At 47.3% G+C, this 27110-nt stretch overlaps 9 protein-coding genes across 9 annotated transcripts; 8 read left to right on the top strand and 1 right to left on the bottom strand.

Annotated features, from left to right (window-relative positions):
• Positions 1-1902, top strand: F5147DRAFT_837833 (major facilitator superfamily domain-containing protein; the record flags this gene model as incomplete). The annotated part of the gene is made up of 7 exons (XM_041444102.1): positions 1-262; positions 319-384; positions 443-603; positions 661-795; positions 847-1006; positions 1056-1593; positions 1646-1902. Exons 1-7 carry the CDS (start codon positions 98-100, stop codon positions 1900-1902), a joined length of 1482 nt encoding a protein of 493 aa, XP_041291643.1. The 5' UTR covers positions 1-97.
• Positions 1903-3054: 1152 nt separating this feature from the next.
• Positions 3055-4252, bottom strand: F5147DRAFT_837832 (uncharacterized protein; the record flags this gene model as incomplete). Its single annotated transcript, XM_041444101.1, has 3 exons — positions 3055-3376; positions 3436-3925; positions 3972-4252. 3 exons carry the CDS (start codon positions 4250-4252, stop codon positions 3317-3319), a joined length of 831 nt encoding a protein of 276 aa, XP_041291642.1. The 3' UTR covers positions 3055-3316.
• A 1348-nt stretch (positions 4253-5600) lies between these two features.
• On the top strand, positions 5601-7784 carry F5147DRAFT_837831 (uncharacterized protein). Its single transcript, XM_041444100.1, has 13 exons — positions 5601-5622; positions 5684-6118; positions 6169-6201; positions 6252-6271; positions 6324-6338; positions 6398-6436; positions 6500-6528; positions 6586-6599; positions 6843-6902; positions 6960-7094; positions 7146-7383; positions 7441-7492; positions 7548-7784. Exons 2-13 carry the CDS (start codon positions 6046-6048, stop codon positions 7749-7751), a joined length of 912 nt encoding a protein of 303 aa, XP_041291641.1. The 5' UTR covers positions 5601-5622; positions 5684-6045; the 3' UTR covers positions 7752-7784.
• A 1438-nt stretch (positions 7785-9222) lies between these two features.
• Positions 9223-11114, top strand: F5147DRAFT_637529 (major facilitator superfamily domain-containing protein; the record flags this gene model as incomplete). The annotated part of the gene is made up of 7 exons (XM_041432946.1): positions 9223-9478; positions 9532-9597; positions 9649-9809; positions 9869-10003; positions 10055-10214; positions 10298-10805; positions 10858-11114. Exons 1-7 carry the CDS (start codon positions 9320-9322, stop codon positions 11112-11114), a joined length of 1446 nt encoding a protein of 481 aa, XP_041291640.1. The 5' UTR covers positions 9223-9319.
• Positions 11115-11946: 832 nt separating this feature from the next.
• Positions 11947-13759, top strand: F5147DRAFT_774881 (major facilitator superfamily domain-containing protein; the record flags this gene model as incomplete). Its single annotated transcript, XM_041441643.1, has 7 exons — positions 11947-12105; positions 12162-12227; positions 12286-12446; positions 12512-12646; positions 12698-12857; positions 12907-13450; positions 13503-13759. 7 exons carry the CDS (start codon positions 11947-11949, stop codon positions 13757-13759), a joined length of 1482 nt encoding a protein of 493 aa, XP_041291639.1.
• Positions 13760-16095: 2336 nt separating this feature from the next.
• Positions 16096-17876, top strand: F5147DRAFT_774880 (major facilitator superfamily domain-containing protein; the record flags this gene model as incomplete). The annotated part of the gene is made up of 6 exons (XM_041441642.1): positions 16096-16254; positions 16310-16375; positions 16434-16594; positions 16650-16784; positions 16834-17567; positions 17620-17876. 6 exons carry the CDS (start codon positions 16096-16098, stop codon positions 17874-17876), a joined length of 1512 nt encoding a protein of 503 aa, XP_041291638.1.
• A 1676-nt stretch (positions 17877-19552) lies between these two features.
• Positions 19553-21363, top strand: F5147DRAFT_774879 (major facilitator superfamily domain-containing protein; the record flags this gene model as incomplete). The annotated part of the gene is made up of 7 exons (XM_041441641.1): positions 19553-19711; positions 19775-19840; positions 19897-20057; positions 20123-20257; positions 20309-20468; positions 20522-21056; positions 21107-21363. The coding sequence occupies 7 exons, from the start codon at positions 19553-19555 to the stop codon at positions 21361-21363; spliced, it is 1473 nt and encodes a 490-aa protein (XP_041291637.1).
• Positions 21364-22213: 850 nt separating this feature from the next.
• On the top strand, positions 22214-24540 carry F5147DRAFT_228637 (major facilitator superfamily domain-containing protein). The gene is made up of 7 exons (XM_041428717.1): positions 22214-22794; positions 22852-22917; positions 22972-23132; positions 23184-23318; positions 23371-23530; positions 23585-24122; positions 24172-24540. Exons 1-7 carry the CDS (start codon positions 22633-22635, stop codon positions 24426-24428), a joined length of 1479 nt encoding a protein of 492 aa, XP_041291636.1. The 5' UTR covers positions 22214-22632; the 3' UTR covers positions 24429-24540.
• Positions 24541-25026: 486 nt separating this feature from the next.
• On the top strand, positions 25027-27027 carry F5147DRAFT_700623 (major facilitator superfamily domain-containing protein). The gene is made up of 7 exons (XM_041437697.1): positions 25027-25262; positions 25313-25378; positions 25434-25594; positions 25647-25781; positions 25841-26000; positions 26056-26593; positions 26646-27027. Exons 1-7 carry the CDS (start codon positions 25083-25085, stop codon positions 26897-26899), a joined length of 1494 nt encoding a protein of 497 aa, XP_041291635.1. The 5' UTR covers positions 25027-25082; the 3' UTR covers positions 26900-27027.
• The last annotated feature ends 83 nt before the right edge of the window (positions 27028-27110 follow it).

Here is a 27110-nt window from a genome sequence, read left to right as displayed (position 1 = left end):
AGCCAGCCAACAAGCCGGTCAGCAACCGCTTCATTGGAATGACTTCACGTAGTATAATGAGCTGCATTTCTCATTCGAGCCGTTCTCTCGTACCACCATGATTGCCCAGCAGAATGACGAGGAGACACCTCTTCTGCAACGACCAAAGCAACTTGAACCAACGGCCAAGACACCTCTTCCATGGGATCAATTCTGGATTCTCCTGCTCTTGGAGATGCCAGATTTTATTTCTTCTGGGACCCTTGCGCCGTTTATTCCTCAAGTGAGTATATTCCCTTCGCTGGACTTATATCTGATCACAACTGGAACTTTGTCAAGCTCGTTAGAGACATCGGAGTCACTCACGGAGACGAATCCCAGGTTGGTCGCTATGTCGGCATCCTTGTAAGCATGTCTTCATCGTTTTTGCCCTTTCCTCCGTTCATGATACCATTCTCTCCAGCAATCATCGTACTATGCAGCTCATGGCCTAACCATTTTTCATTGGAGCCAACTGTCCGACCACATGGGGAGGAGGCCTGTAATACTGACAGCTCTATCAGCAATTGTTATTTCGATGTTTTCGTTTGGGCTGTCGAAGACATTCTTTGGTCTGGTGGTAAGGTCAGTGTTCAGTTAAATATCAAATAGTGGTTGTGATCGTTAATTACTTGACCACAGTCGTGTTGTCTGCGGAGCATTTGATCCGAGCGATAGTATGATCAAGAGCATGCTGATGGACATCACTGACGCAACCAATATGCCCAAGGCATACAGTTATATGCCAATTCCGGTGATGATCGCAACCACAGTTGGGTAGGCATCCAGTACATTTTATCTCGCACTGAGGTTCACGGTATCTACTAGACCACTCATTGGGGGATCACTCTCCCGACCAGCAGACAGATTCCCTGATATCTTCGGGCGATCAGAACTTCTGAAAACCTACCCATATCTCCTGCCGTGCTCTATCTCAGCATTTTTGATATCGACAATTTGGCTAGTCACGTATATCCGTCTTAAAGAGGTGAGCGCCTGAAAACCTATCTTTGGATCACACTAAGTGTGGTTACAAGAGCATCTCTACCACTGGCAAAACACCGCTTTGGGAGCTAATTAAAGGAGGATTCATCGGACAATCATACTCGAAGCCTCGCCAGCCATCGAGCAACGTCATAATTGATCCGGGGAGTCCTAAAGAAGTCCAATCAAAGCCGCTTCCGCTGCGCGCCTTGCTAACCTCGAAAGTGTTGACTGTGACAGCGAGTTGTGCCACCATGGGCCTGTTTCAAATGGGGTTTGGTTCGGTCTTAGCTGTTTTCTATGCGACACCGATTGAACTTGGTGGTCTTTCCCTTGACCCTCCTCGCATCGGTGCTTTACTTGCGGCATCAAGTATCATACAAGGCATATTCCAGATACTTTTCTACGCTCGTTTACATGATCGCTTCGGTGCAAGAGCTATCCACATCACCGGCGTTAGCTCCGGCATACCCATGGTCATTTTATTTCCGGCGACCAATGCTCTGGCTCGAGCCTATGGAATAGGCATGGCTGTGTGGCTGTGTGTTGCCGTTCAGCTTATGCTGAAAATTAGCTTGATCATGTGCTTCCGTATGTTAATTCAGCACTTCCTGTGTTCTGTTGAACTGAGAAGAACTCATAGCCTGCATGACATTATTCATCAGAGCAGCTACTCCCAATCGCGCCTCGATCGGAGCAACCAATGGAATTGCCCAGGTGGCTGTCACAGTAGGAAGGATCGTTGGCCCGGCGTCTGCGGCTTCGGTCTTCTCTTACTCATTGCAGGAAGGGCATGATGCATGGTTGATATACTACTTCTTGACTGCAATTGCATTTCTCGCTATAGGTACTGCTTTATTGCTTCCCCGTGATCCCAGTGTATGGGAAGATTCCCAATAGTGTTATCGCGAATGACCGTGTACATTATGATCTAGTGTAGGAGGCAGAACTAACAAAACTGTACTAACCTGTACCCTTGCAAGTTCTTTGGAATGATCGTGCATCGCAGATGCAAATAATGTCTCAAATTGGAAGGCAAGTATAACGGGGCAACGTGCGTAATAGGACTTACTTTTACGTTTCTGACCCCGGCTGATAACATAGCCTATCACCATCAGAAACTTTGATGCTTGTTCTATCCACTGCCGTACTCTTTATCGACGAGCTAGCAGCGACCGCCGACTTCGTGGAACGACTTCCCATCTAAAAAGCCCGAATCCCCGTTAACGTTGCGTTAGCTCGTGTTTCGCCGGACCATGCAGACCATAAGTAAACGAATAAGTCATCGGACCTGTGGCGCCTGCGAATAACAAATAGGTACGCGCGCAATGGCATGGTCACCATGTATACTTACGGTCGACGTGCAATGTGCCTCGTGCTGTAGTATGTCTTCTGTAGCATGTCCTCACTTGAAATTGTTCAATGTCGTTGATTTAGCCATTTTGTTATTATGTCTCCTCTACCTCGCATGGGCGCTGACATTCTAGCCTAAGGTCAGTCTGCTAGTTCTTGTGATTATGTACTATATATCGTGATATATGGTCTTCTACTTTCCTCACCGGTTCACTGATCAAGTTGAAGTAGGAGTTCCAGGAGACTGCACATTCGGGGTCTCTACAGTCCAAACACTAGTCAATACGTAGACTAGGCTCGTCACGGTGTCAAGCTTGCATCATGATCACCGTCTATCTCGCTCTGGCTCAGGCCGCTGGCCCGCTCTCCAACGTGTAAATTTTGTAGTCCGCCAATGACATCTGACATACTCACTCTCACAGAATAGAAGCTTACTGAAACACGATATCATCAGGACCAGCCTGTACCAGTGTACAATCAGAAATAGGGCTGTCACAGGCTTATTGACAGGCTTATTGTCTCCCGTGTGCAATTTCTCTTTCGATTTGAGGATGGTGTTGTATAGGTATACAACATATGTCAATCAGGAATAATCAATCATGCCCAGTGAAAATCGACAAGAATGAGGTAGATACGCGTAGATACAGATCGAAAAAAATATAAGGGAATGGATTTTTTCGCTATGTTTCGACTTCCTTAGAAAAGTGGGACTTTTCGAGACGAAAAAAGATAGAGATCGAAACGAACATTTAGCGCTTCGATACGATTCTCGTTGGCTTTAGATCACTTTTAGATGCATATATGCGTTGAAAATGTTCCATTTGGGTGGGGTGAATAGGTATCTAATGCTATTGAATGATGTATCTATGGGTATCGCGATGGTTAGGTGCTCGTGGTATTGCTGTTCCCGCGCCCGCCTCCGCCATCCCGCCATCCCACCATCCCGCCTCGTATCCATCAGCTACTCCTCATCTGCATCATTACCGGCGCCGTTCCTTTCGGTGGGTCCAGCCGAGCCGAGCTATAAAGCAAATCATTGTTAGTATGAAGATACGCGCGGCTATCATGAATACCACGCACCTGTAGAGCCGCTTTGTGCATGTATACCTTTAATAGTACTAGTCGGTAGATTAATATAAAAACGCGCCAACGCATCTTCTCTGCATGATCGGGGTGAAGCCATAGAGCCTGCAATTGCGGCCCAACTGGACAGGTATCGAATGTCTGACAAGCGACCTTTTTCTGCGCAGTGCTCTTCTTTGTGTCCCAGCGCTCCTCTCCACACCTCGGGCATTCATCATGATCGATATCAGTATATGGACCCGTAAAGGCAAGGCAGGTGTTTGGGCACATGTCGTGGACGATTGGAACAACTCCACTGATTTCCGCAGCAGTACGCTTGATCCGATGATGACTGTAGATATCGTCGTCGGGATGTCGTTCCATGGTAGCATCACGGATAGTATTATAGGCTTTGATCGTGGTATTGGCGAAATAAAACTTTAATGAGAGAATGAGGTCGGGGTCAGTGGTGTCCGAGTCAGGGAGTTCACGAAGAGGGTTTCGAAGCCTTTATAGTGCATCCATTGGTAGTCGAGAGTGCGAGTCATCGAGACTTGCTTTTCGCAAAGCAGTGATGAATGCCATCGCATCTTGAATATCTTCCAGTTGCGCCATGCAGTGAAGTTGCTCCAGGTCTAGTGTCTTGATCAAGATCAGCAGCACCAAGATCAGGTGCGCCATGGTCTCGTTCTTCAGGCTGAGTGTCGCTAAGATCAGGTGTGTCGTGTTCTCGTTCTTCAGGCTGAGCGTTACCGAGATCAGGTGTGTCGTGGTCTCGTTCTTTGGGCTGAGCGTCACCAAGATCAGTATGAAGCTCGTAGGTGTCTATATCCATAGTGATATTTATCAGTCTATTAGTCTTGTTTTCTTGTTCGCGACACTTTCAATTGAAAGGCTCACTGTTGTGCTAGAAAATATGGCCATGACCTGGTTGTATGCACATGGCGGGGCAGTGATGTCGAGCCTCAGAGATGCAATCTCTGGCTGGAGCAAGTAGAGAATAAGTTCGTCCGGGTACTACTAGAAACGGCAGTCACAGTGAATAAATCAACTGCTCGCCGCTCTGCCAGTGGGCTCGTGGTTGTTATGTTGTAGTCTGCGAGAGATATAGTCGCGGGCTTAGTGAGAACTTGAAACGCGACTCGGTCCGAGGGAATGATTGTATCGAGCCGAGGTCGTGGCGGGGACAAATGACATGGTGGGCGGATGAGAAGATGCGACATTGCGAGTGGTTCAACTGCACTAGCTCGGAATAAACATAATGCAAATGCGTGGGGTACAAGTTATGGAGTTACACAAAACAAAAGATGCACGATGCACATGCGCATTGCGTACATATGGGCGTTGTGCAAAGTTTGTTGAAAGTTCAAAAAATATTGCAAACTACGCGATCGAAGTTTGACATGCTTGCATTTTTTTTACTGTTGCAAGGATTCTTTAATGCGTTTTGCACAAAATCAGAGTTTTGCCGTCTCGAATTTCTTAGATTTGTATCTGCCTCAATTTGTACTTAGACATCTATCTCTACATATCTACCTCATTCTTGTCGATTTTCACTGGGAATCATGATGCATCTGGCAGTGCAATACATCACCATCACATCAAGCGCATGATGCATTGAATATAGTGCGTTCTAGATCAGATTCGCTCCATTCTTGTCATATCTTTGTTCATCATTTTGATATAGTCATGATAGCCCAATAGTTCAAGGCGGCGGATAAGATGAGATACAGTTGCTCCACTTCGACCTACTCTCTGTCACTGTTTCGATCACGCATCATGCTTAAACCTGTGTTAGATCGATGGCTACAAGATTTCAAATTTCATAAAGAGCTCCTCGATTTTTGCATGTGGTGGCATCTGCATGTTGCGACATGTGACTGTTGGATTTGTATCTTTGGCATCCTGTGAAGGAGGAGCAAGGATTCTAAAGCGACGATGTGTCTGTGCGATGGCTGTGCATGTGTAAGTATCCAACTACGATACGACTTTCGTAGCCTGCCCATGAATTTGCTGAGTATGATGAAGTGACAATGGCGTGCTTGGTTTATCTGATGGATCTCGCTTTTAGCTCGCAACCTTTACCGGTACCGGCTCCTGCTCAAGTCGGCACTCCAAAACATCACGGAAATACAATGGCCACTGACCGAGGCTGTACAATCAGAAATCGGGCTTTTTGCCTGTTGCAGGGTTCTCGTCTCCCATGTGCGATTCCTCTTTCGACCTAGTATGTATGGCGTCTATTTAACAGGTATCAATCACACAGCGTGAGTTGCGATCACATCGCGGTTGGATCGATGGCCACATGGTTTCATACTACAGAACACCTCGAAAATGGCATTGGAAATAAGTTTGCGATCACTAACCACTGGGATTTTTCTGGTGTCCGAGTAATTGCATTGGCAATACTGGTTTGTAAATCAAAGTCTCCTTTGATTATCCAGGGCCTCTTTTTGTTTGATTTCGAACTGTTTCACCGGATCAAGGGTCTTGATACGGGATTAGATATAGATCTCCGAGCATCATACTGATTTTGGCGATAGAAATGCTGAACGGTGGTATATCTAGCACGAACGCTGTCGTTATACACCACTAACCTTTCCCACTCGTCACATACATCCCTGGAACATGACCTACGTCTCAAATGATCCAACTTGGTGGCCGCAAATCAATTTCAATATTCTTCTCAGCTATTGGGCAGGTTTGTCGCATCAAGATGTCTAGATCTAACGTTGACTTGTGATTTTGTAGTTGCCGCCGGCGTCGTGGTGGCATACGATTGGGGTGAGCAGGACAGTGTTCAAAAATCGCTGATATTCTCATGATATTTCCAGTCTTAACACTCGGACAAGAGGTACGTCGATATTATCGCCGCCGCAGCCAACTCGCTGAGAATGGTGCCACAGATTGAGCTCATCTGGGTGAGTGACGAGAGTTTTGTATCAGAAGAAAACAAGAGCATGCAATGAATTCGCGACAGAGACAACGATGGTCTCTCATGACCGTACTGTATTTGACTGTTCGTGCCTCATGTTGTGTTTTAGCGTGGTGGGCAACTAGTGCTGACTCCAAAATGTTCTAGATACGCTATATTGGAATACCGTTTTCTGCGTATGTGTCGAGATCAACAACTTTGCATTGTGCTAATGACTCATCTCTGACTACTAGTGTCAATATTCTGCGTATGTCTCATGTGCGCTGTGTTCCATTTTTCTGACCGGCGAGACACAGAAACTATGCTATCGGTATCGCTGACAGATGCAGTAAGTATTCTGCAACCATCTCATTTCCATCCAATCAATGCGCTCATATGTAGGGGTGAGTGAGATTCCAAGCATTAAACTTGGTTCAACGTAACGACTCAATAGGTGTAAGTCGGAGTCTTTGAAATTAGTGCGAGGGCGTTCACTAATTGCGAGTTTTAGGCGCTACCGTGTACTACGCATCAAGTGGGACAATTGTGGCCTTGACTGCCATGTTGGGCGGTAAGTGACCCAGGTGCAATACTGTGTGATATTGACCTGATCAATACATGGTGCAAGTGATCATGATTACTCGGTTGCATGCCATGTATCAGGAATCTAGAGCGATGCTTATATTCCTTGTTATTATCTTCCTGGCTGTAAACATCGCCTGCGGAGTAATCGGGGCAATAGGACTCTACGATATTCCAGCGGGTAAGCTTTACTTGTCGACTCGAAGAACACAGCTCATTGGATAAACACCAGAGGAGTTGATCCTCTCTGGTAAATATATATGCGATTATGTATACGGAGGGGATAACAAGTTTTTTCTTTCGATGGTTTGGATGCTCAACACTGTTTGGGAGGTCCTCGCACTGTGCCTTTCAATCTGGGTGGCTGTGAAACACTTCCGTGAGCTGCGACGACTCGGCCCATCGGCAGGATCGGCCATCGGGGACTGTTTCAAAGTGCTCATACAATCTCACGTTCTCTATTTTGCAAGGTGAGCTTGTGATGTGAATGCGGTTATATTTTTCTGCTCAATTTCTGTACATGTTAGCTTTGTTAGTGTCTCTTGCTTCCAGCTTGCTACTTTCTCTCCAGCACTCTTGGTGCGCCGACCTGTTGCTGATATCTGCGTGCAACCACTGCTCATCATTTCTGTAGAATTCAAATTCTATTGGAGTCCAGATACTCTATGATACTCTTGAAATTTTATTGGTCGTGCAGATGTTTGTGCTGGGACCACGCCTCATCCTGAGCGTTCGGGAATACAACGCCAAACTCGTGGAAGACTCCGATGCAGAAACTAGCATGAATTCGATTATTTTCCAGGAGCGTGTGCATGTATCAACTAGCAGTACTGTGTAGGGAAATGGTTGTCGAGTGGTCTGCAGGGAGGAGAAATTTGGTGCAGGCTCCGTCATATGGTGTTTCGAAGTATGTTTGAAAAGGTTTAGGCAAAGCTATTTCTTGTTGTATCACTACTGGAACGAAGTACCTGTGTTTGCACCAAGTGGTAAGGGGAAATTATCCAGAACGACTAGCAACCAAACTGGTCCTTGATGACCGATGTTGAAATACAACGAGAATCAGTAAAAGTGCCTTGACAGCTGATTCTGTGCGTTGGTGTTCCACTATCTGGACATATAGACTGTGAATTGTTCCTAGTGGTAGGTGCAGTGATGAGTCAGGAGTATGAAAAGACGGGGGTTGGAGAAGAGGCGGGTGGTCCAGGTGTTGTTGCGCGTGTATTTCCATGGTATTTGTATGTTTGGCACGATAGACGTGTGATTATACAAAGCGCTGAGAACGATGGCCGACTTGAGAATGTTAGCAGGAGAGTCTGTACATGCTAAAGAAGTGAGCAACGTCAAGGTCAGTCATCAGCGAAAGTAGCATGCCAAGTCTGAAGGGAACATTGCGCATCCCTACTCTGTACTTTTATCGCTGAGTCGTACCATTCAAAGCTTGGCACATAGTAAGGTGAGAAGTAGATTTCATAGTAGAAACGATATAAACTGCTGAAAGGACGCGCAACAAAGTGGGAGGGTTTGCATCGATCGGACTTCCAAATAAGTGGCGGCAAATCGGCAAATCGAACCATAACCTATCGTCCACCATAGTAGGTTGGTGTCTCAGTGCTACGATAGCGATGGTCGGGTATAAAGAAGGACAGTCATCGTAGACGTAACGCAGCGAGCTTCCATTACACGTTCAGCTCTTACATTTTGCTATGTCTCTAGTCTCGCACGCGCAGACCATGCGCGCAAGGTTTAACCCTTCCGGGCGAGTACTACTTGTGGAGTAGCTACCCGTACAACGTAATGAAGTATACGGGGCAACGTGCGTAATAGGAGGTGCTTACTTTTACGTTTCTGACCCCGGCTGCTATATAACCTACCATTGTCACTTGTTTTATGGACGAGCAGCGACCGCCGACTTCATTGAACGACTTCTCATCTCATAAGCCCGATTAATCCCCGTTGCGTTAGCTTGTGTACAATGCACCCCGGACTAGGCAGACCACAAGTAAACGAATAAGTCATCGGACCTGTGGCGCCTGCGTAGGTACGCGCGCAATGGCATGATCACCCCACTGCATACTTACGGTCGACGTATTTATGTAATGAAATGTGCCTGCTGTAGTATGTCCGCAGCATGTCCTCACTTGAAATCGTTCAATCTCACAGACCTGCTAGCCTACTAAGGTCAGTCAGCCAATGATAAGCTTCTAGGCGACAGTGCGAACCCCCATCAGGTCCCCCTGGCCATGGCGGCGGCTATACCCGGGTGCTGTAACATAATCATTCAAGTCAATTGATCTCGATCAGGTTCAATCAGCCAGCCAACAAACCGGTCAGCAACCGCCTCATTGGAATGACTTCACATAGTATAATGAGCTGCATTTCTCATTCGAGCCGTTCCCTCGTACCACCATGATTGCCCAGCAGGATGACGAGGAGACACCTCTTCTGCAACGACTAGAGCAACCAAAGGCCAAGACACCTCTACCCTGGGATCAATTTTGGATTATACTGCTCATAGAGATGCCAGATTTTCTTTCTTCTCAGACCCTTGCGCCGTTTATTCCTCAAGTGAGTATATTCCCTTCGCTGGACTTATATCTGATCACAGGAACTTTGTCAAGCTCATTAGAGACATCGGAGTCACTCATGGAGACGAATCCCAGGTTGGTCGCTATGTCGGTATCCTTGTAAGTCTTCATCGTTCCTACCCCTTCATTCGTGGCTGATATTCTCTCGAGCAATCATCATACTATGCAGCTCATACCTTGACTATCTTTCATTGGAGTCAACTGTCCGACCACATCGGGCGGAAGCCTGTAATACTGACAGCTTTATTAGCAATTATTATTTCGATGTTTTCGTTTGGGCTGTCGAAGACATTCCTTGGTCTACTGGTAAGGTCAGTGTGTTTAGTTAAATATCAAATAGTAGCTGTGATTGTCAATTACTTGACCATAGTCGTGTTGTCTGCGGAGCATTTGATCCGGGCGATGCTGTCATCAAGACCTTGGTGATGGACATTACTGACGCAACCAATATGCCCAAGGCATACAGTTATATGCCAATTCCGTTGATGATTGGAACCACAGTTGGGTAGGCATCCAGTACATTTTCTCTCGCGCTGAGGTTCACAGAATCTATCAGACCACTCATTGGAGGATCGCTCTCCCGACCAGCAGACAGATTCCCTGGCATCTTCGGGCGATCAGAACTGCTGAAAACCTACCCATATCTCCTGCCATGCTCTATCTCGGCATCTTTCATATTCATAACTTGGCTAGTCGCGTATATCCGTCTTAAAGAGGTGAGCGCGATGCTGAAAATTCATCTCTGGATCGGACTAAGTGTCGTTACAAGGGCGTTTCTACTAGGACAACGCTTTGGGAGTTCATTGAAGGAGGATTCTTCGGACAGTCATACTCGAGGCCTCGCCAGTCATCGAGTGGTGTTAGAGTTGATCCTGGGGAAGTGAATCCTGCAGAAGTCGAATCAAAGCCGCTTCCGCTGCGTGCTTTACTAACCTCGAAAGTGTTGAGCGTAACAGCGAGTTATGCCACCATGGGCCTGTTTCAGATGGGGTTTAATTCGGTCTTACCTGTTTTCTATGCCACACCGATTGAACTTGGTGGTCTTTCCCTTGACCCTCCTCGCATCGGTGCTTTACTTGCGGCATCAGGTGTCACACATGGCATGTTTCAGCTATTTTTCTACGCTCGTTTACATGATCGCTTCGGTGCAAAAGCTATCCACATCACTGGCGTTAGCTCCGGCATACCCATGGTCATTTTATTTCCAGTGACCAATGCTCTGGCTCGAGCCTATGGAATAGGCATGGCGGTGTGGTTGTGTGTTGCCGTTCAGCTTATGCTGAAAATTAGCTTGATCATGTGCTTCCGTATGTTAATTCAGCACTTCCTGTGTTCTGTTGAACTGAGAAGAACTCATAGCCTGCATGACATTATTCATCAGAGCAGCTGCTCCCAATCGCGCCTCGCTCGGAGCAACCAATGGAATCGCCCAGGTGGCTGTTGCAGTAGCAAGGATCGTTGGCCCGGCGTCTGCGGCTTCGGTCTTCTCTTATTCATTGCAGGCAGGGCATGATGCGTGGTTGATATACTACTTCTTGATCGCAATTGCATTTCTCGCTGTAGGTACTGGTCTATTGCTTCCCCGTGATCCTAGTGTATGGGAAGATCCCCAATGATATTATCGCGAATGACCGTGTACGTTATGATCTAGTGTAGGAGGCAGAACTAATAAAACTCTACTAACCTATACCGTTGCAAGTTCCTAGATGCAAATAATGTCTCAAATTGGAAGGCAAGTACACGGGGCAACGTACGTGCGTAATAGGGAGGTGCTTACTTTTACGTTTCTGACCCCGGCAGTCACATAGCCTATAACTTTGAGCTTGTTCTGTACTCTTTATCGACGAGCTAGCAGCGACCGCCGACTTCGTGGATCGACTTCTCATCTAATAAGCCCGAATCCCCGTTAACGTTGTGTTAGCTTGTGTTTCGCCGGACTAGGCAGACCACAAGTAAACGAATAAGTCATCGGACCTGTGGCGCCTGCGTATTGGCATAAATAGGTACGCGCGCAATGGCCCATCAGTGATGGTCACCACATATACTTACGGTCGACGTGTTTATGTAATGCAATGTGCCTCATGCCGTAGCGTGTCCTCACTTGAAATTGTTCAATGTCGTTAATTTGGGCATTTTGTTATTATGTCTCCACTTCGCATGGGTGCTGACCTTCTAGCCTAAGGTCAGTTAACCAATGGTGAGCCCGAGATCCTCTAGGCGACAGTGCGAACCCCTTGGCCAGTGGCGGCTATGCCCGGGTGCTACATAATAGGAAGTGCCGTGTGACTGATTCTATGTCAACTGATCACCAAAAGCAGGTTCTTGCAGTCTGCCATCAGGCCTTATCGATTAGCCAGCCAACAAGCCGGTCAGCAACCGCCTCATTGGAATGACTTCACGTGGTATAATGAGCTGCATTTCTCATTCGAGCCGTTCCCTCGCACCACCATGATTGCCCAGCAGGATGACGAGGAGACACCTCTTCTGCAACGACCAGAGCAACCAACGGCCAAGACACCTCTTCCATGGGATCAATTTTGGATTCTACTGCTCTTGGAGATGCCAGATTTTATTTCTTCTGGGACCCTTGCGCCGTTTATTCCTCAAGTGAGTATATTCCCTTCGCTGGACTTATATCTTATCACAACTGGAACTTTGTCAAGCTCATCAGAGACATCGGAGTCACTCACGGAGACGAAACTCAGGTTGGACACTATGCCGGCATCCTTGTAAGCATGTCTCCATCGTTTTTACCCTTTCGTTTGTTCATGATACTACTCTCTCCAGCAATCGTCATACTACGCAGCTCATACCCTGACCATCTTTCATTGGAGTCAACTATCCGACCACATCGGGCGGAAGCCTGTAATACTGATAGCTCTATCAGCAGTTATTATTTCGATGTTTTCGTTTGGGCTGTCGAAGGCCTTCCTTGGTCTGGTGGTCAGGTCAGCGTGTCCAGTTAAATGTCGAATAGTGTCTGTGACCATCAATTGCTGACATTCTCGACCAGTCGTATTATCTGCGGAGCATTTGATCCGAGCGATAGTATGGTCAAGAGCATGCTGATGGACATCACTGACGCAACCAACATGCCCAAGGCATACAGTTATATACCAATTCCGTTGATGATCGGAAACGCAATTGGGTAGGCGTACAGTACATTTTATCTCGCATTGAGGTTCACGGCATCTACTAGACCACTCATTGGGGGATCGCTTTCCCGACCAGCAGACAGGTTCCCTGACATCTTCGGGCGATCAGAGCTCCTCAAAACCTACCCATATCTCCTGCCATGCTCTGTCTCAGCATTTTCTGTATGGATAATTTGGCTAGTCACCTATATCCATCTTAAAGAGGTGAGCGCCTGAAAACCCATCTTTGGATCACACTAAGTGTGGTTACAAGAGCGTCTCTATCACTGGCGAAACACCGCTCTGGCAGCGAATTAAAAAAGGATTCTTGGGACAATCATACTCGAGGCCTCGCCAGCCATCGACCAACGTCATAGTTGATCCTGGGGAAGGGAGTCCCGGAGAAGTTCAACCAAAGCCGCTTCCGCTGCGCGCCTTGCTAACCTCGAAAGTGTTGACTGTGACAGCGAGTTATACCACCATGGGCCTGTTTCAAACGGGGTACAATTCGGTCTTACCTGTTTTCTATGCGACACCGATTGAACTTGGTGGTCTTTCCCTTGACCCTCCTCGCATCGGCACTTTACTTGCGGCATCAGCTATCATACATGGACTATTTCAGCTGCTTTTCTACGCTCATTTACACGATCGCTTCGGTGCAAAAACTATCTTTGTCGCCGGTGTTAGCTCCGGCATACCCATCGTCATTTTATTTCCAGTGGCCAATGCTCTGGCTCGGGTCTATGGAATAGGCATAGCGGTGTGGCTGTGTGTTATCGTCCAGCTTACGCTGAAAACTGGCCTGGTCCTGTGCTTCCGTATGTTAATCCAACACTTCCTGCGCTCCGTTGAATTGACAAGAACTCATAGCCTGCATGGCATTATTCATCAGAGCAGCTGCTCCCAATCGCGCCTCGCTCGGAACAACCAATGGAATCGTTATGGTGGTTGTCGCAGTAGCAAGGATCATCGGCCCGGCATCTGCAGCTTCAGTCTTCTCTTATTCATTGCAGGAGGGGCATGATGCGTGGTCGATATACTACTTTTTTATCGCAATTGCATTTCTCTCTGTAAGTACTGCTCTATTGCTTCCCCGTGATCCTAGTGTATGGGAAGATTCCCAATAATATTATAGCGAATGACCGTGTACATTATGATCTAGTGTAGGAGGCAGGACTGGCAAAATTCTACCAACGTATACCCTTGCAAGTTCCTTGGAACGATCTTGCATTGCAGATGCAATACGGCTAAATCTCCGACATATGCGTTGCAACTGATGTCCAATCGTTATACAACGGCCCGCTGGGCAACCCAGGACCTTGATTCGCCATTTTCTTTGTGGCTATGACTTACTGCCAAATCCGAAATCCAGATATCATAGTCATTTTCATTCTGAGGTAGTTGTCATCTTCGCCTTTACGCTGATACTAAGATATAAGAAATTGTCTCGTTCTTGTCACCTTCGACACCTTCGTGTCCTCTGAGGCACCAAATCATGATTGGCATATCTCGGCATGTTATCGTTGTGCCCCCGAGCGTCTTTCTGAATCTGGCAAACAAAATAAATGTCATGGCACCAAACTGACGATTTTCAGCTGCTTAATACAAACATTATAAGTACAAACAGCACAAGCTCCGCGTCGCTGGACTTCTTGGCTCATCTCGTGTTGCCATTCCTTGATAATGTCTAATTTTTCGCCAAACCCACGCACAGTAGGAAACTCAGGATCGTTGTCAGTTGATTCATCAGTATCGTGTACAGCGCCAACAGCATGATCGACTTACGCTGATGGCGCACTGCACGTTAGACTGCAGTGCGCCATGCAAAGTGATCGTGTACAAAAGGAATGGACAATACGAGATGAGAGGTATCGCGCCTGGCAACACGCAAATGCTGAAATACGACTAGATACCGTGCACACTGATCAGCACGATCATGCACGCGTGATAGTTCACGGACGTAATCCTTTCGATCGAGTGAGATGACCTGGATCGAGTGCACACGAGAAATTTTAGCATACTGCTCGCGAGTGAAGGTAGAGAAATGCTCAATGATGTGACCCAAACTAAGCGCAAACACTGGCAACAGATCTCCAGACAGAGATTGACTGCCTACAGAAAATACTTGCGACGCACGACGACACAGCTGTATGTCCCTCATTGGAAAGGTCTTGATCAGATGCAACCAAGTTGAACCAACGCCACAGGACGAGCGAATGAATCAGAACAAGGAAATGACGATGAAGAAGCGGTAGCCATGATATCTATCGAGCGCGGAGAAAAGCTACACAACAATCAAACATCAATAAACATCCGGGATGATCGGTTCTTCACATATCTCGCGCAAACCACCTCGCGTGGGCGCAGACCTTAAGATCGTGAAGGTTCACCAGCCATAAGCCGACCTACCAGCTGGGAACAATACTGGGGTGCATATCCTGACATTATGGAGGAACTCGAAGCTCGACCGGATTGGTGCCTTGATTTCCAGGCTCCAGCACGCCTTGCTGGTCCTTGGCTACGAGTTTGGTGCAGCTTGAGAAGCGTATTGAAGGGCCAGCGCTCGGTTGGTGTCTTGGTGCTACGACTCTAGCGATGGTGGCCGGAAATCTATGGTGTCGGGTGTAAACAAGGACAGTCAACGTAGACGTGACGTAGCGAACTTTCATTATACGTTGAGCTCTGCTACTGAAAGACATTTGATTTATCTGATTCAGGTCTTACATTTTGCTATGTCTGTTCTAGTCTCGCATGCGCAGACCATGCGCGTAAGGATTAGCCCTTCCGGGCGAGTACTTGCGGAGTAGCTGAGGTACTACCCGTACTACTTGATCAAGTATACGGGGCAACGTTGCCTTAGTAACTAACGAGCACCTACCCCCTGGACACAGGCGGCCATACCTGGGACCTGGGTGCTACATGCCGATTACCGGTACAAGTTACAACGTGATCAAGTCTGATCAAGTAAGTATACGGGGCAATATGTGTACGTAATAGGAGGTGTTTGATTTTACGTGGAGAATCCCGGACACTGAGCTTATTCTGTAGGCTGCCGTACTCTTTATCGACGAGTTAGCAACGACCGCCGACGTCGTGGAACAACTTCTCATCTAATAAGCCCGAACCTCCGTTGTGTTAGCACTTGTGTACACAGTACAGTGCACCACCAGCTAGGCGCAGACCATAAACGAATCAGTCATCGGACCTGTGGCGCCTGATAAACAGGTACGCGCAGATGTATTAATATCTATGTACATTGTAACGGGGCAACACGCAGTACTGGGTGCCTCTGATTGGCCTCTGACATGATAAGCCAGCCAATGACAAAGCTACAGTGACGGCTATACCCGTGAAGTACTGATTCTGATCAGCAAAAGTGGACTCCCGTTGTAGGCCTCATTGGAATGACTTCACATAGTACAACGAACTGCATCTCTCATCCGAGTCATTCCCTCGCATCACCATGATTGCGCAGCAGAATGACGAGGAGACACCTCTTCTGCAACGACCAGAGCAGCCAACGGCCAAGACACCTCTTCCATGGGATCAATTGTGGATTCTACTGCTCTTGGAGATGCCAGAATTTCTTTCTTCTGGGACCCTTGCACCGTTTATTCCTCAAGTGAGTATCTTCCCTTCGCTGGACTTAGATCTTATCACAACTGGACTTTGTCAAGCTCATTAGAGACACCGGAGTCACTCACGGAGACGAATCCCAGGTTGGACACTACGCCGGCATCCTTGTAAGCATGTCTTTATCGTTTTTGCCCTTTTGTTCATCCATGATACTATTCTCTCCAGCAATCATCATACTATGCAGCTCATACCCTGACTATTTTTTATTGGTGTCAATTGTCCGACCACATCGGACGGAAGCCTGTAATACTGACAGCTCTATCAGCAATTGTTATTTCGACATTTTCGTTTGGGCTGTCGAAGACCTTCTTTGCTCTGGTGTTCAGGTCAGTGTGTTCAAAATAGTAGTTGTGACCACCAATTCCTGACATTCTCGACCAGTCGCGTTGTCAGCGGAGCATTTGATGCGAGCGATAGTATGGTCAAGAGCATGCTGATGGACATTACTGACGCAACCAATATGCCCAAGGCATGCAGTTATGTACCAATCCCGTGGACCATCGCAAGCGCAATTGGGTAGGTATACCGTACATTATCTCTCGCACTTGAGGTTGACGGCATTTAGATCACTCATCGGGGGATCATTCTCCCGACCAGCAGACAGATTCCCTCACATTTTTGGGCGATCAGAACTTTTGAAAACCTACCCATATCTCCTACCATGCTCTATTTCGGCATTGCTTATATCGACAATTTGGCTAGTCGCGTATATCCGTCTTAAAGAGGTGAGCGATGCTGAAAACCCATCTCTGGATCACACTAAGTGTGGTTACAAGAGCGTTTCTACTAATACACCGCTTTGGGAGCTCATTAAACGAGGATTCTTCGGACAGTCATACTCAAACCCTCGCCAGCCATCGAGCAACGTTATAGTTGATCCTGGCGAAGTCAAATCAAAGCCGCTTCCGCTGCGTGCTTTACTAACCTCGAAAGTGTTGAGCGTAACAGCGAGTTATGCCACCACAGGCCTGTTTGACATGGGGTTCAATTTGATCTTACCTGTTTTCTATGCGACACCAATCGAACTCGGTGGTCTTTCCCTCGACCCTCCTCGCATCGGTGCTTTACTTGCGGCATCAGGTATCATACAAGGCATATTCCAGCTACTTTTCTACGCTCGTTTAAATGATTGCTTCGGTACAAGAGCTGTCCACATCACCGGCGTCAGCTCCGGCATACCTATCGTCATTTTATTTCCAGTGGCCAATGCTTTGGCTCATGCCTATGGAATAGGCATGGCGGTGTGGCTGTGCGTTGTCGTCCAGATTATGCTGAGGACCGTCCTGAACATGTGCTTCCGTATGTTAATTCAGCACTTCCTGCGTTCTGTTGAACTGAGAAGAACCCATAGCCTGCATATCATTATTCGTCAGAGCAGCTGCTCCCAATCGCGCCTCGATCGGTGCAACCAACGGAGTTGCCCAGGTGGCTGTCGCGGTAGCAAGGATTGTTGGCCCGGCGTCTGCAGCTTCGGTCTTCTCTTATTCGTTGCAGGAAGGGCATAATGCATGGTCGATATACTACTTCATGACCGCACTTGCATTTCTCGCTGTAGGTACTGCTTTATTGCTTCCCCGTGATCCTAGTGTATGGGAAAATTCCCAATAGCGATTGACCGCGTGTTATGATCTAGTGTAGCAGGTAGAACTGTAAAAAATTTAGGCTATGTAGACTAGTATGTGTACAATATTCCGTACTCCCATGATAAGTCAGGGAGGGTTCTGTCCTTTCGTTGCTGTTCTCTACAAATCCATCTGTAGAAAACTGGATGTATAGCAGCCCCGCTATGACATTGTCTTCGCTTGGAAAACGATCGCTTCATGATTTGAGAGCAAGCTGAATGCAGAGATAACAGGCGTTCTCAAATGTGAAAACCATCCGTTACCGAGCTTAGTACGAGGACGAGAATGGACAACGGGACAACCGTGTGCTGGTAAACGTTTGATAGCCTTGGATAACATGCCTTCAAAATAGCATCGACCGACAAAGCACCAAAGCACCCATGAAGGTCGAGAAAACGCCGCAAAATAACACAAACGCTACCGCCTTTCGTGCGACGAACGCGGCTACCGCAAAGAGAGCCAGAGAGCCAGGAGGGGCTGTCAAATCGCTCAAATGTTTTGCAATTACGGCGGGACTTTTTCTGGAAACAAGCAGGGTAATGATCCAGATGTCACTACATCAGAACATTAGTAAGAAGCCAACCGATGCAGCACAACGCAGTAGGTCCGATCGATGCCTGAAAGACAAGAAGAGATGATGACACGGACACCTTGTTGTGAGTCACCACACTCGACTCGCCATCAAACCACATACAGCCTGCAAACAGCTCAATGCACGAATCATAATGACCACGGTGCTCAACGAAAGATCACGAAAGCCAAGAACATGAGTTTTCGGAATTCGAAGCGCAACGAATGTCATTCAAAGTAAGAAAGTGCATCGTAGTAAATGGGGCAACCTGAGGTAGTATGGGCAACTGCATACGGTGGACAACAGCGCTTGTCAAGCACGCGTGCGATGCGGCACGGGACTTTGCAGACGAACATTGCACACTGCGGGAAAGGATAAGTTAACGCACAGAACAGAGAGCCTATGAATAGCAGTGTAGGATACCGTGACAACAGCAACAACACTCAGAGGTTCAAAGGCGGACCGTACATAGTGAGGGAGAATTAGTGTCACGGTCAGACACAAGTGCACGAGTGACCCACTGCCCAGAGAAGTGGGTTAGCCCCTGGAACAAATACTGTTGCAGGTCTTGACTCTTGTAACATAGGCGCGTTGCAAAATGAGTATGCAGGAACTGGCGGGTCGGTGGCGGTGTCGTAATTACGTAATGTAGCACCAAACATGCACATGCAGGGTCTTTCTCATGCGTCGCTCCAATCGTTTAATTATTCGGGCCTAACAGTTCTTATTATGAATCCACTATTTAATCTCACCTCGTGTAGGTGCAGACCTTCAAATTTCAAACCGCACGTAAGGGTTAGCCAGCCAATGATAAGCTTGAAACCCTCTAGGCGACAGTGCGGGTAAGTACCTATCATGGTACTCCTGGCCACAGACGGCTATACCCGGGTTCTACGCATAATAGGAGGTGCCGCGTGCGATCTTTTAATCATTCCGAGCCAACTGATCAGAAGATGCAGGTTCTTGTCGACTGCCGTTGTAGGCCTTATCGACCAGCTAGCCAACAAGCCGGTCAGCGACCACCTTATTGGGACGAATTCACGTAGTATAGCGAGCTGCATCTTTCGTCCGAGTCGTTTCCTCGTATCACCATGATTGCGCAGCAGGATGACGAGGAAATGTCTCTTCTGCAACGGCCTGAGCGGCCAACGGCCAAGACACCTCTTCCCTGGGATCAATTTTGGATTTTACTGTTCTTGGAGATGCCAGATCCTGTTTCTTCTTACATCCTTGCCCCCTTTGTTCCCCAAGTGAGTATATTCCCTTTGCTTGAACTTCAAGTGTGATCTGACAACGACGGGAATTTTACCAAGCTCATTAGAGACATTGGAGTCACTCACGGAGATGAATCCCAGGTCGGTCACTATGTCGGCATCCTGGTAAGCATATCTTCATCGTTTTTTGCCCCTTCATTCGTTCCTGATATTCTCTCGAGCAATCATCATACTATGCAGCCCATACCCTGACCATCTTTCATTGGAGCCAACTGTCTGACCACATCGGGCGGAAGCCTGTAATTCTGACAGCCCTATCAGCAATTTCCATATCGATGTTTTCATTTGGGCTGTCGAAGACCTTCTTCGGTCTGGTAGTCAGGTCAGCGTGTTCAGTTCAATATCAAATCGTAGTTGTGATCGTCGATTACTAATATTCTCGACCAGTCGTGTTGTGTGCGGAGCATTTGATGCGAGCAACAGCGTCATCAAGAGCATGCTGATGGACATCACTGACGTAACCAATATGCCTTTGGCATTCAATTATATACCAATTCCGTGGATGATCGCAAGCACAGTTGGGTAGGCATACAGTACATTTTCTCTCGTGCTGAGTTTCACAGAATCTATTAGACCACTTATTGGGGGATCGCTCTCCCGACCGGCAGATAGATTTTCTGACATCTTTGGACGATCAGAACTCCTGAAAACCTACCCATATCTCCTGCCGTGCTCTATTTCGGCATTTTTTACATCAATAGCTTGGCTAGTCACGTATATCCGTCTTAAAGAGGTGAGCGCGATGTTGAAAACCGATCTCTGGATCAGACTAAGTGTGGTCACAAGAGCGTTTCCACCAGGACACCGCTTTGGGAGCTAATTAAAGGATTCTTCGGACAATCATATTCGAAGTCTTGCCAGCCGTCGAGCAATGCTATAGTTGATCCTGGGGAAGCGAATGCTGGAGAATCTCAATCAAAGCCGCTTCCGCTGCGTGCTTTACTAACCCCGAAAGTGTTGAGCGTGACGGCAAGTTATGCCATGACAGGCTTGCTTCAAATGTCGCTCAGTTCGGTCCTACCTATTTTCTATGCGACACCAATTGAACTTGGTGGTCTTTCCCTTGACCCTCCTCGCATCGGCACGTTGCTCGCAGCACAAGGTGCCGCACATGGCGTATTTCAGCTACTTTTCTACGCTCGTTTACATGATCGCTTCGGCGCAGGAGCTATCCATATGACCGGCGTTAGCTCCGGCATACCCACCGTCATTTTATTTCCAGTGATCAATGCTCTGGCTCGAGTCCATGGGATAGGTATGGCTGTGTGGCTGTGTGTTGCCATCCAGCTTGCGCTGACAACTAGCCTGATCATGTGCTACCGTATGTCAATCCAGCACTTCCTGCGTTCCGCTAAACTAAGAATCTCATAGCCTGCATAACGTTATTCATCAGAGCAGCAGCTCCCAATAGCGCCTCGCTCGGAGCAACCAATGGAATCGCCCAGGTGGTTGTCGCGGTAGCAAGAATCATCGGTCCGGCGTCTGCAGCTTCGGTCTTCTCTTACTCAATGGAGGCAGGGCATGATGCGTGGTTGATATATTACTTTTTGATCACAATTGCATTTCTCGCAGTAGGTACTTCTCTGTTACTTCCCCGTGATCCTAGTGTATGGGAAGATTCCCAATAACATTATCGCGAATGACCGTGTAACATCTAGTGTAGGGGGTGGAACTGGTAAAATTCTAGGCTACGTAGACTACATGTAAGTATGACATTCCAATGGATAGCATTGATGTTGCCTCGTCCCATTCATCATCCATACCATTGTAATCGACCACCTTAACCTCATCTAGAATAGTCCGGGCCTGTCGTTGCTCGACCCGATTTAACCTCGAGCATTTAAGCTCTGGACTCTTTTAGTCCTCTTAGCGCTTTACCTTTTCGAGAGCTGCAAATTCAGCAGCAATATCATCACGGTGGCATGGCGCGTGGACTTCTAAGCCTCCGTGGCTTTACGGTACTGTACTACTATGTGTCACATCGAGACGTTGAAGGTTTGCACCAATTTTGCGGAGTGTTTCAAATGTGTCAACCGAAAGATTACACAGGGTTATGCCATGATTGCATGGATTGCACCGAGGTAATGTTCACACTGCGCTCCACTTCGCGTGAGTTCTGCCGTGGACCAGGCGCAACTGATCTTACCAGACTGATTGGCAAAACTACCGCGTGATCGCGTGTTATCTGTCTACAGCCATGTCAGTGCATCTTCCGGGTTTGAAAAAACACTTTAGTCAGGTAGAGACCATCCCTTGTTCGCCATTCACACTGAAGATATCTTCTTTCCTGGGAACAAGCGCTTTCAAGGAAAGATGCAGTGAATGTAATTCATCATGTTCCTCCCACGCCATACTAATCAATCCTGACTCATATCCCCAACGCCTCTCCCAAGCGAATTATGGACTGAGATATCCCCAATAATCGAGAATCCGGACAACACATTCTTTGCCACGTAGAGATGCATATGCGGATTGCACGAAAATTCTCAAGTCCAGGCGATTACGACACTGACATGCATAATAGAGGAACTACAAGGCCAGCTAGCATCATGACCCTGCGGCTTTCGTGACTTCCGCTTTTGCTACCGTGTTTCATAACAGAGAAGATGCTCTACAAATCACTGCTTTGTATTGTTATGCCTCGTGTGCTGAACGTTTACATTGGCCGCAGCTCGGGTACATACCAGCCTAACCTAATGCAGACCTGCCCGTGCTTCTGAATCATAATGGTAGTATGTTCCTTCCTTTACGTTCAAGTTGGCTTTCACTTCCAAAAGCATGTTCCTATGGACGATTTACCCTTCGACTAATCCGAGCCAAGGAGCCACTCAATTGCCGACTCATTTGCATGAGTTTAATAGGCTGCGCCCAATCGTCCATTTTTCTCAGGTGCCACCATGATACCGCGTCAAGATGATGAAGAGACTCCTCTTCTCCAACAGCCAGATCAGCTGATAGCCCGAACTTCACCTCTGCCATGGGATCAATTCTGGATCATATTATTCTTGCAGCTTTCCGATTCGCTTGTTGTTCAGACCCTTGCCCCATTTACCCCGCAAGTGAGTATATCCCTTCTGCGTGGACTTGAATCTAACTACAATTGCAATTTTATCAAGCTGATTAGAGACATTGGTGTGACGAACGGAGACGAATCTCAAGTTGGACACTATGTTGGCATCCTGGTGAGCACGTCACAATCCTTTTTGTCATGCGTTCGTTCCTTATATCGTCCCGAGCAATCATCATATTACACGGCTCAAGCACTGACTATCCTCCCTTGGAGCCAACTGTCTGATCACATTGGACGGAAGCCTGTAATACTGACCGCTCAATTCGCGATGTCGATTTCAATGTTCTCGTTCGGGCTATCGAAAAAATTTGTCGGTCTGGTAGTCAGGTTCGGGTGTTTAATAACCGCTAAACCGTCAAGCACTCATTTACTTTTCAGCCGTGCTTTCTGCGGTGCATTCAATGGAAGCAATGGGGTCATCAAAAGCATGGTGATGGACATCACTGACACAACTAACTTGCCGAAGGCATTTAGCTATATGCCGCTCCCATGGATGTTGGGGACATTAGTTGGGTAGGTTTATAAAATACCTCTTACTATTGAAACGAGATTCACAACAGTTTAGACCCCTCGTTGGTGGATCGCTCTCCAGGCCCGTGGACAGATTCCCTGAGATTTTTGGGCGATCAAAACTCCTTCAAATCTACCCATACCTCTTGCCATGTGCTGTTCCAGCTATATTCGCCCTGGTAGCTTGGCTAGTCGCGTATTTTTGTTTCAAAGAGGTGAGGGAGATTTTTTGAAGACTATGTCTGGATCACACTAAGTGCGGTAACGAGAGCGTTTCAACAACGACACCACTTTGGAAGCTGACCAAAGGAAGGCTCTTGCGACCGTCATATGCAAAGCCTTGTCCGCCATCGAGAAATGCTCTAGCTGTTTGTGAAGTAGCAGACTCTGAAGGAGTACCATCAAAACCGTTGCCACTGTACGCCTTGCTAACTCCAAAGGTCCTGACTGTGACAGCAAGTTATGTCACCATGACTCTGCTTTACATGGGATTCAGTTCGGTCCTACCTGTTTTCTACTCGACGCCGATTGAACTCGGTGGTCTTTCCCTTGATCCTCCCAAAATTGGTGCTATACTTGCGGTATCAGGTGTTGCCCACGGTATATTCCAACTACTTTTCTACTCGCGGCTACACAATCGCTTCGGCGCAAGAGCCATCCATGTTACTGGCGTTGTCTCTGGCATACCTATCATCATCTTATTCCCGGTGACCAATGCGCTTGCTCGAGTTTATGGCCTGGGTTTGGCGGTATGGCTGTCTGTTGGCGTTCAACTTTCGCTGGTAACTAGCTTGATCATGTGCTATCGTATGTCAACCAACCACTTCCGACATCCTACCTTGCTGAAAAGTCGTAGCCTGCTTAGCATTGTTTATCAGAGCCGCCGCTCCCAATCGTGCATCGCTTGGAGCAACCAATGGAATTGTCCAGCTAGTTGTAGCAGGAGCAAAGATCGTTGCCCCAGCATCTGCAGCTTCGGTTTTCTCTTATTCGATGCAGGGAGGTCACAACGCATGGTCGATATATTACTACTTGATGGCATTTGCATTTCTCGCTGTAGGCACTTCTCTCTTGCTTCCTCATGATCCTAGTCTATGGGAAGATCACCAATAGTACTTATCGTCACTAGTGATCTGCATGTTGTCTGTTTTCGGCCATGTTCAGTAATAGGTGGTATCGCGCGGTAGCCAAACAAATATAATTTTGCGTCCTTGACTCCTTGCAGTATTACATCTGGTGCGTTGTGAATGAAAGTGAGGTAGCAACTTGCGATGCATACCCGTTTACGAAAAGAAGATCAAAAGCAGCCACGGCGAAGTTCAAGGGCATGGTGAAATTCAAATACAGGGCAGGCTATTACTTGCAGACCACACACAATCCAGACAAATCCATTAGCATCAAGTTTCTCCAGCGATACAATTACAGTGTGGTCTGGCGCGTCTACTCCCTCCAGAAATAGGCGAATGTAGATCAAACGTTCAGGCCACGCAGGATTAGAAGATACTTAATACCCCGCACACTTAATGGCCACTGGCAAGAGTCCCTCAAACTCACTGTCCTCAACCCTACCGGCTGGATATCTGGAATAGCAATTGTGATGCGTCCGTGATGCCATTGGGTTGCTACTTGCACTAGTTTATCGGCTGATTTTCCACATGCATAAGAGCGGATAAATAATCAGTTTTCCGAAACAGGTAACTAGATTGCTTATCAATGAACCCGCATCCGAGTCAACAGCTAGCTCATTATGCATTATGATTGAAGAGTATGATAGGGCTGTCCTCTTCTCGTACCACCATAATCATGCGTCAGGATGATGAAGAGACTCCTCTTCTGCAACAGCCGATAGTCAAAACACCTTTGCCCTGGGATCAATTCTGGATTATATTGTTCTTGCAGTTTCCAGACTCGCTTGTTTTTCAGACCCTTGCGCCATTTACCCCGCAAGTGAGTACATTCGCACTCCCTGGACTTACCTCTGACCACATTTTGTCAAGCTGATAAGAGACATTGGTGTGACGAACGGAAACGAATCTCAGGTCGGACACTATGTTGGCATCCTGGTGAGCATGTCATAATCCTTCATTATCCTGCGTTCCTTCCTTATATCAATCCGAGCAATCATCATATTACACAGCTCAAGCACTGACTATCCTCTATTGGAGTCAACTGTCTGATCACATTGGGCGGAAGCCTTTGATATTGACTGCTCTGTTCGCGATAGCAGTTTCGATGTTCTCGTTCGGGCTGTCGAAAACATTTGTTGGTCTGGTGGTCAGGTTAGCGTGTCAAACAACGACCATAACAGTTGATTGCTGATATTCTAATTAGTCGTATTTTCTGCGGGGCATTCAATGGGAGCAATGGCATCGTCAAAAGCATGGTGATGGACATTACTGACGCAACCAACTTGCCGAAGGCATTCGGCTATATGCCGTTCCCATGGATGTTAGGGGCCATAGTTGGGTAGGTACTTACAATATGTCTACTTGCCCTTGAAGCGGGATTGACAAGGGCAATCCTAGACCACTCATCGGAGGATCCCTCTCGCGACCCGCAGATAGGTTCCCTGAAATCTTTGGGCGATCGGAACTTCTGAAAACCTACCCATACCTCTTACCATGCGTTGTTCCAGCTATGTTTGCCTCGGCGGCTTGGCTAGTCACATATTCGAGATTCAGAGAGGTGAGAGTGATGCTTTCAATGATCATGTCTATAACACACTAAGTTCGATAATAAGAGCGTTTCAACAAGAGCACCACTTCTGAGACTGATCAAAGGATGGTTCTCGCAACAGTCCGATCCAAATTTTCCCGTGCCATCGAACAATGCTTTACCCAGTTCTGCGGAAGTAAACTCTGATGAAGTTTCATTAAAGCCACTTCCATTGCGTGCCTCGCTAACGCCAAGAGTCCTGACTGTAACAGCAAGCTATGTCACCATGGCTGTACTTTATATGGCGTTTAACTCGATCCTTCCTCTGTTCTATGCGACACCCATTGAACTCGGTGGTCTTTCCCTTGATCCTCCCCTCATCGGTGCTATACTGTCGGTATCAGGTATCGCCCATGGTGCATTCCAGCTACTTTTCTACGCCCGTCTACATGATCGCTTTGGTGCAGGAACCATTCATACCACTGGTGTCAGCTCTGGCATACCTACCATCATTTTATTCCCAGTGATCAATGCTCTAGCCCGAGTCCAGGGAATGAGTTTGGCGGTGTGGTTGTGTGTTGCCGCACAACATGTGCTTATGACTAGCTTGATGATGTGCAATCGTATGTCAACGCAGTACTTCGTGCATGGTACTTAACTGAGAAGAACCTACAGCTTGCTTGGCATTGTTCATCAGAGCAGCTGCTCCCAATCGCGCCTCGCTTGGGGCAACCAATGGAATTACCCAGATGGTTGCCGCAGGAGCAAGGATGATTGCCCCAGCATCTGCGACTTCGGTTTTCTCTTATTCGATGCAGGAAGGTCATGATGCGTGGCTGGTGTACTACTTCCTGATGGTAATTGCATTTCTCGCTATGAGTACTGCTGTATTGCTTCCTCGTGATCCTAGTGCGTGGGAAAATCGCTAGTAGTGTAACTGAGAACGACCTGCATGTTATCCGTTTTCAGCCATGTTATTATCCGATATATGTATCAACACACTTGTTTTACGAATGGCTGAGCTCCTGGACTCCTCTTTTATTCGTAACCTGTCTTTACTACGTCTTTGAGATGTTAAGCGCTTAAGTGTGTCAAGTCGCAGCTAAATAGTGTCATATCAAGCCAGGATCGCTAAACGTG

This window comes from Suillus discolor (assembly GCF_016758755.1).
Source record: "Suillus discolor strain FC423 chromosome Unknown F5147scaffold_35, whole genome shotgun sequence".
NCBI classification, from domain to species: domain Eukaryota; kingdom Fungi; phylum Basidiomycota; class Agaricomycetes; order Boletales; family Suillaceae; genus Suillus; species Suillus discolor.
The sequence above is the reverse complement of the archived record's forward strand: the minus strand, read 5'-3'. Positions and strand labels throughout refer to the sequence as shown.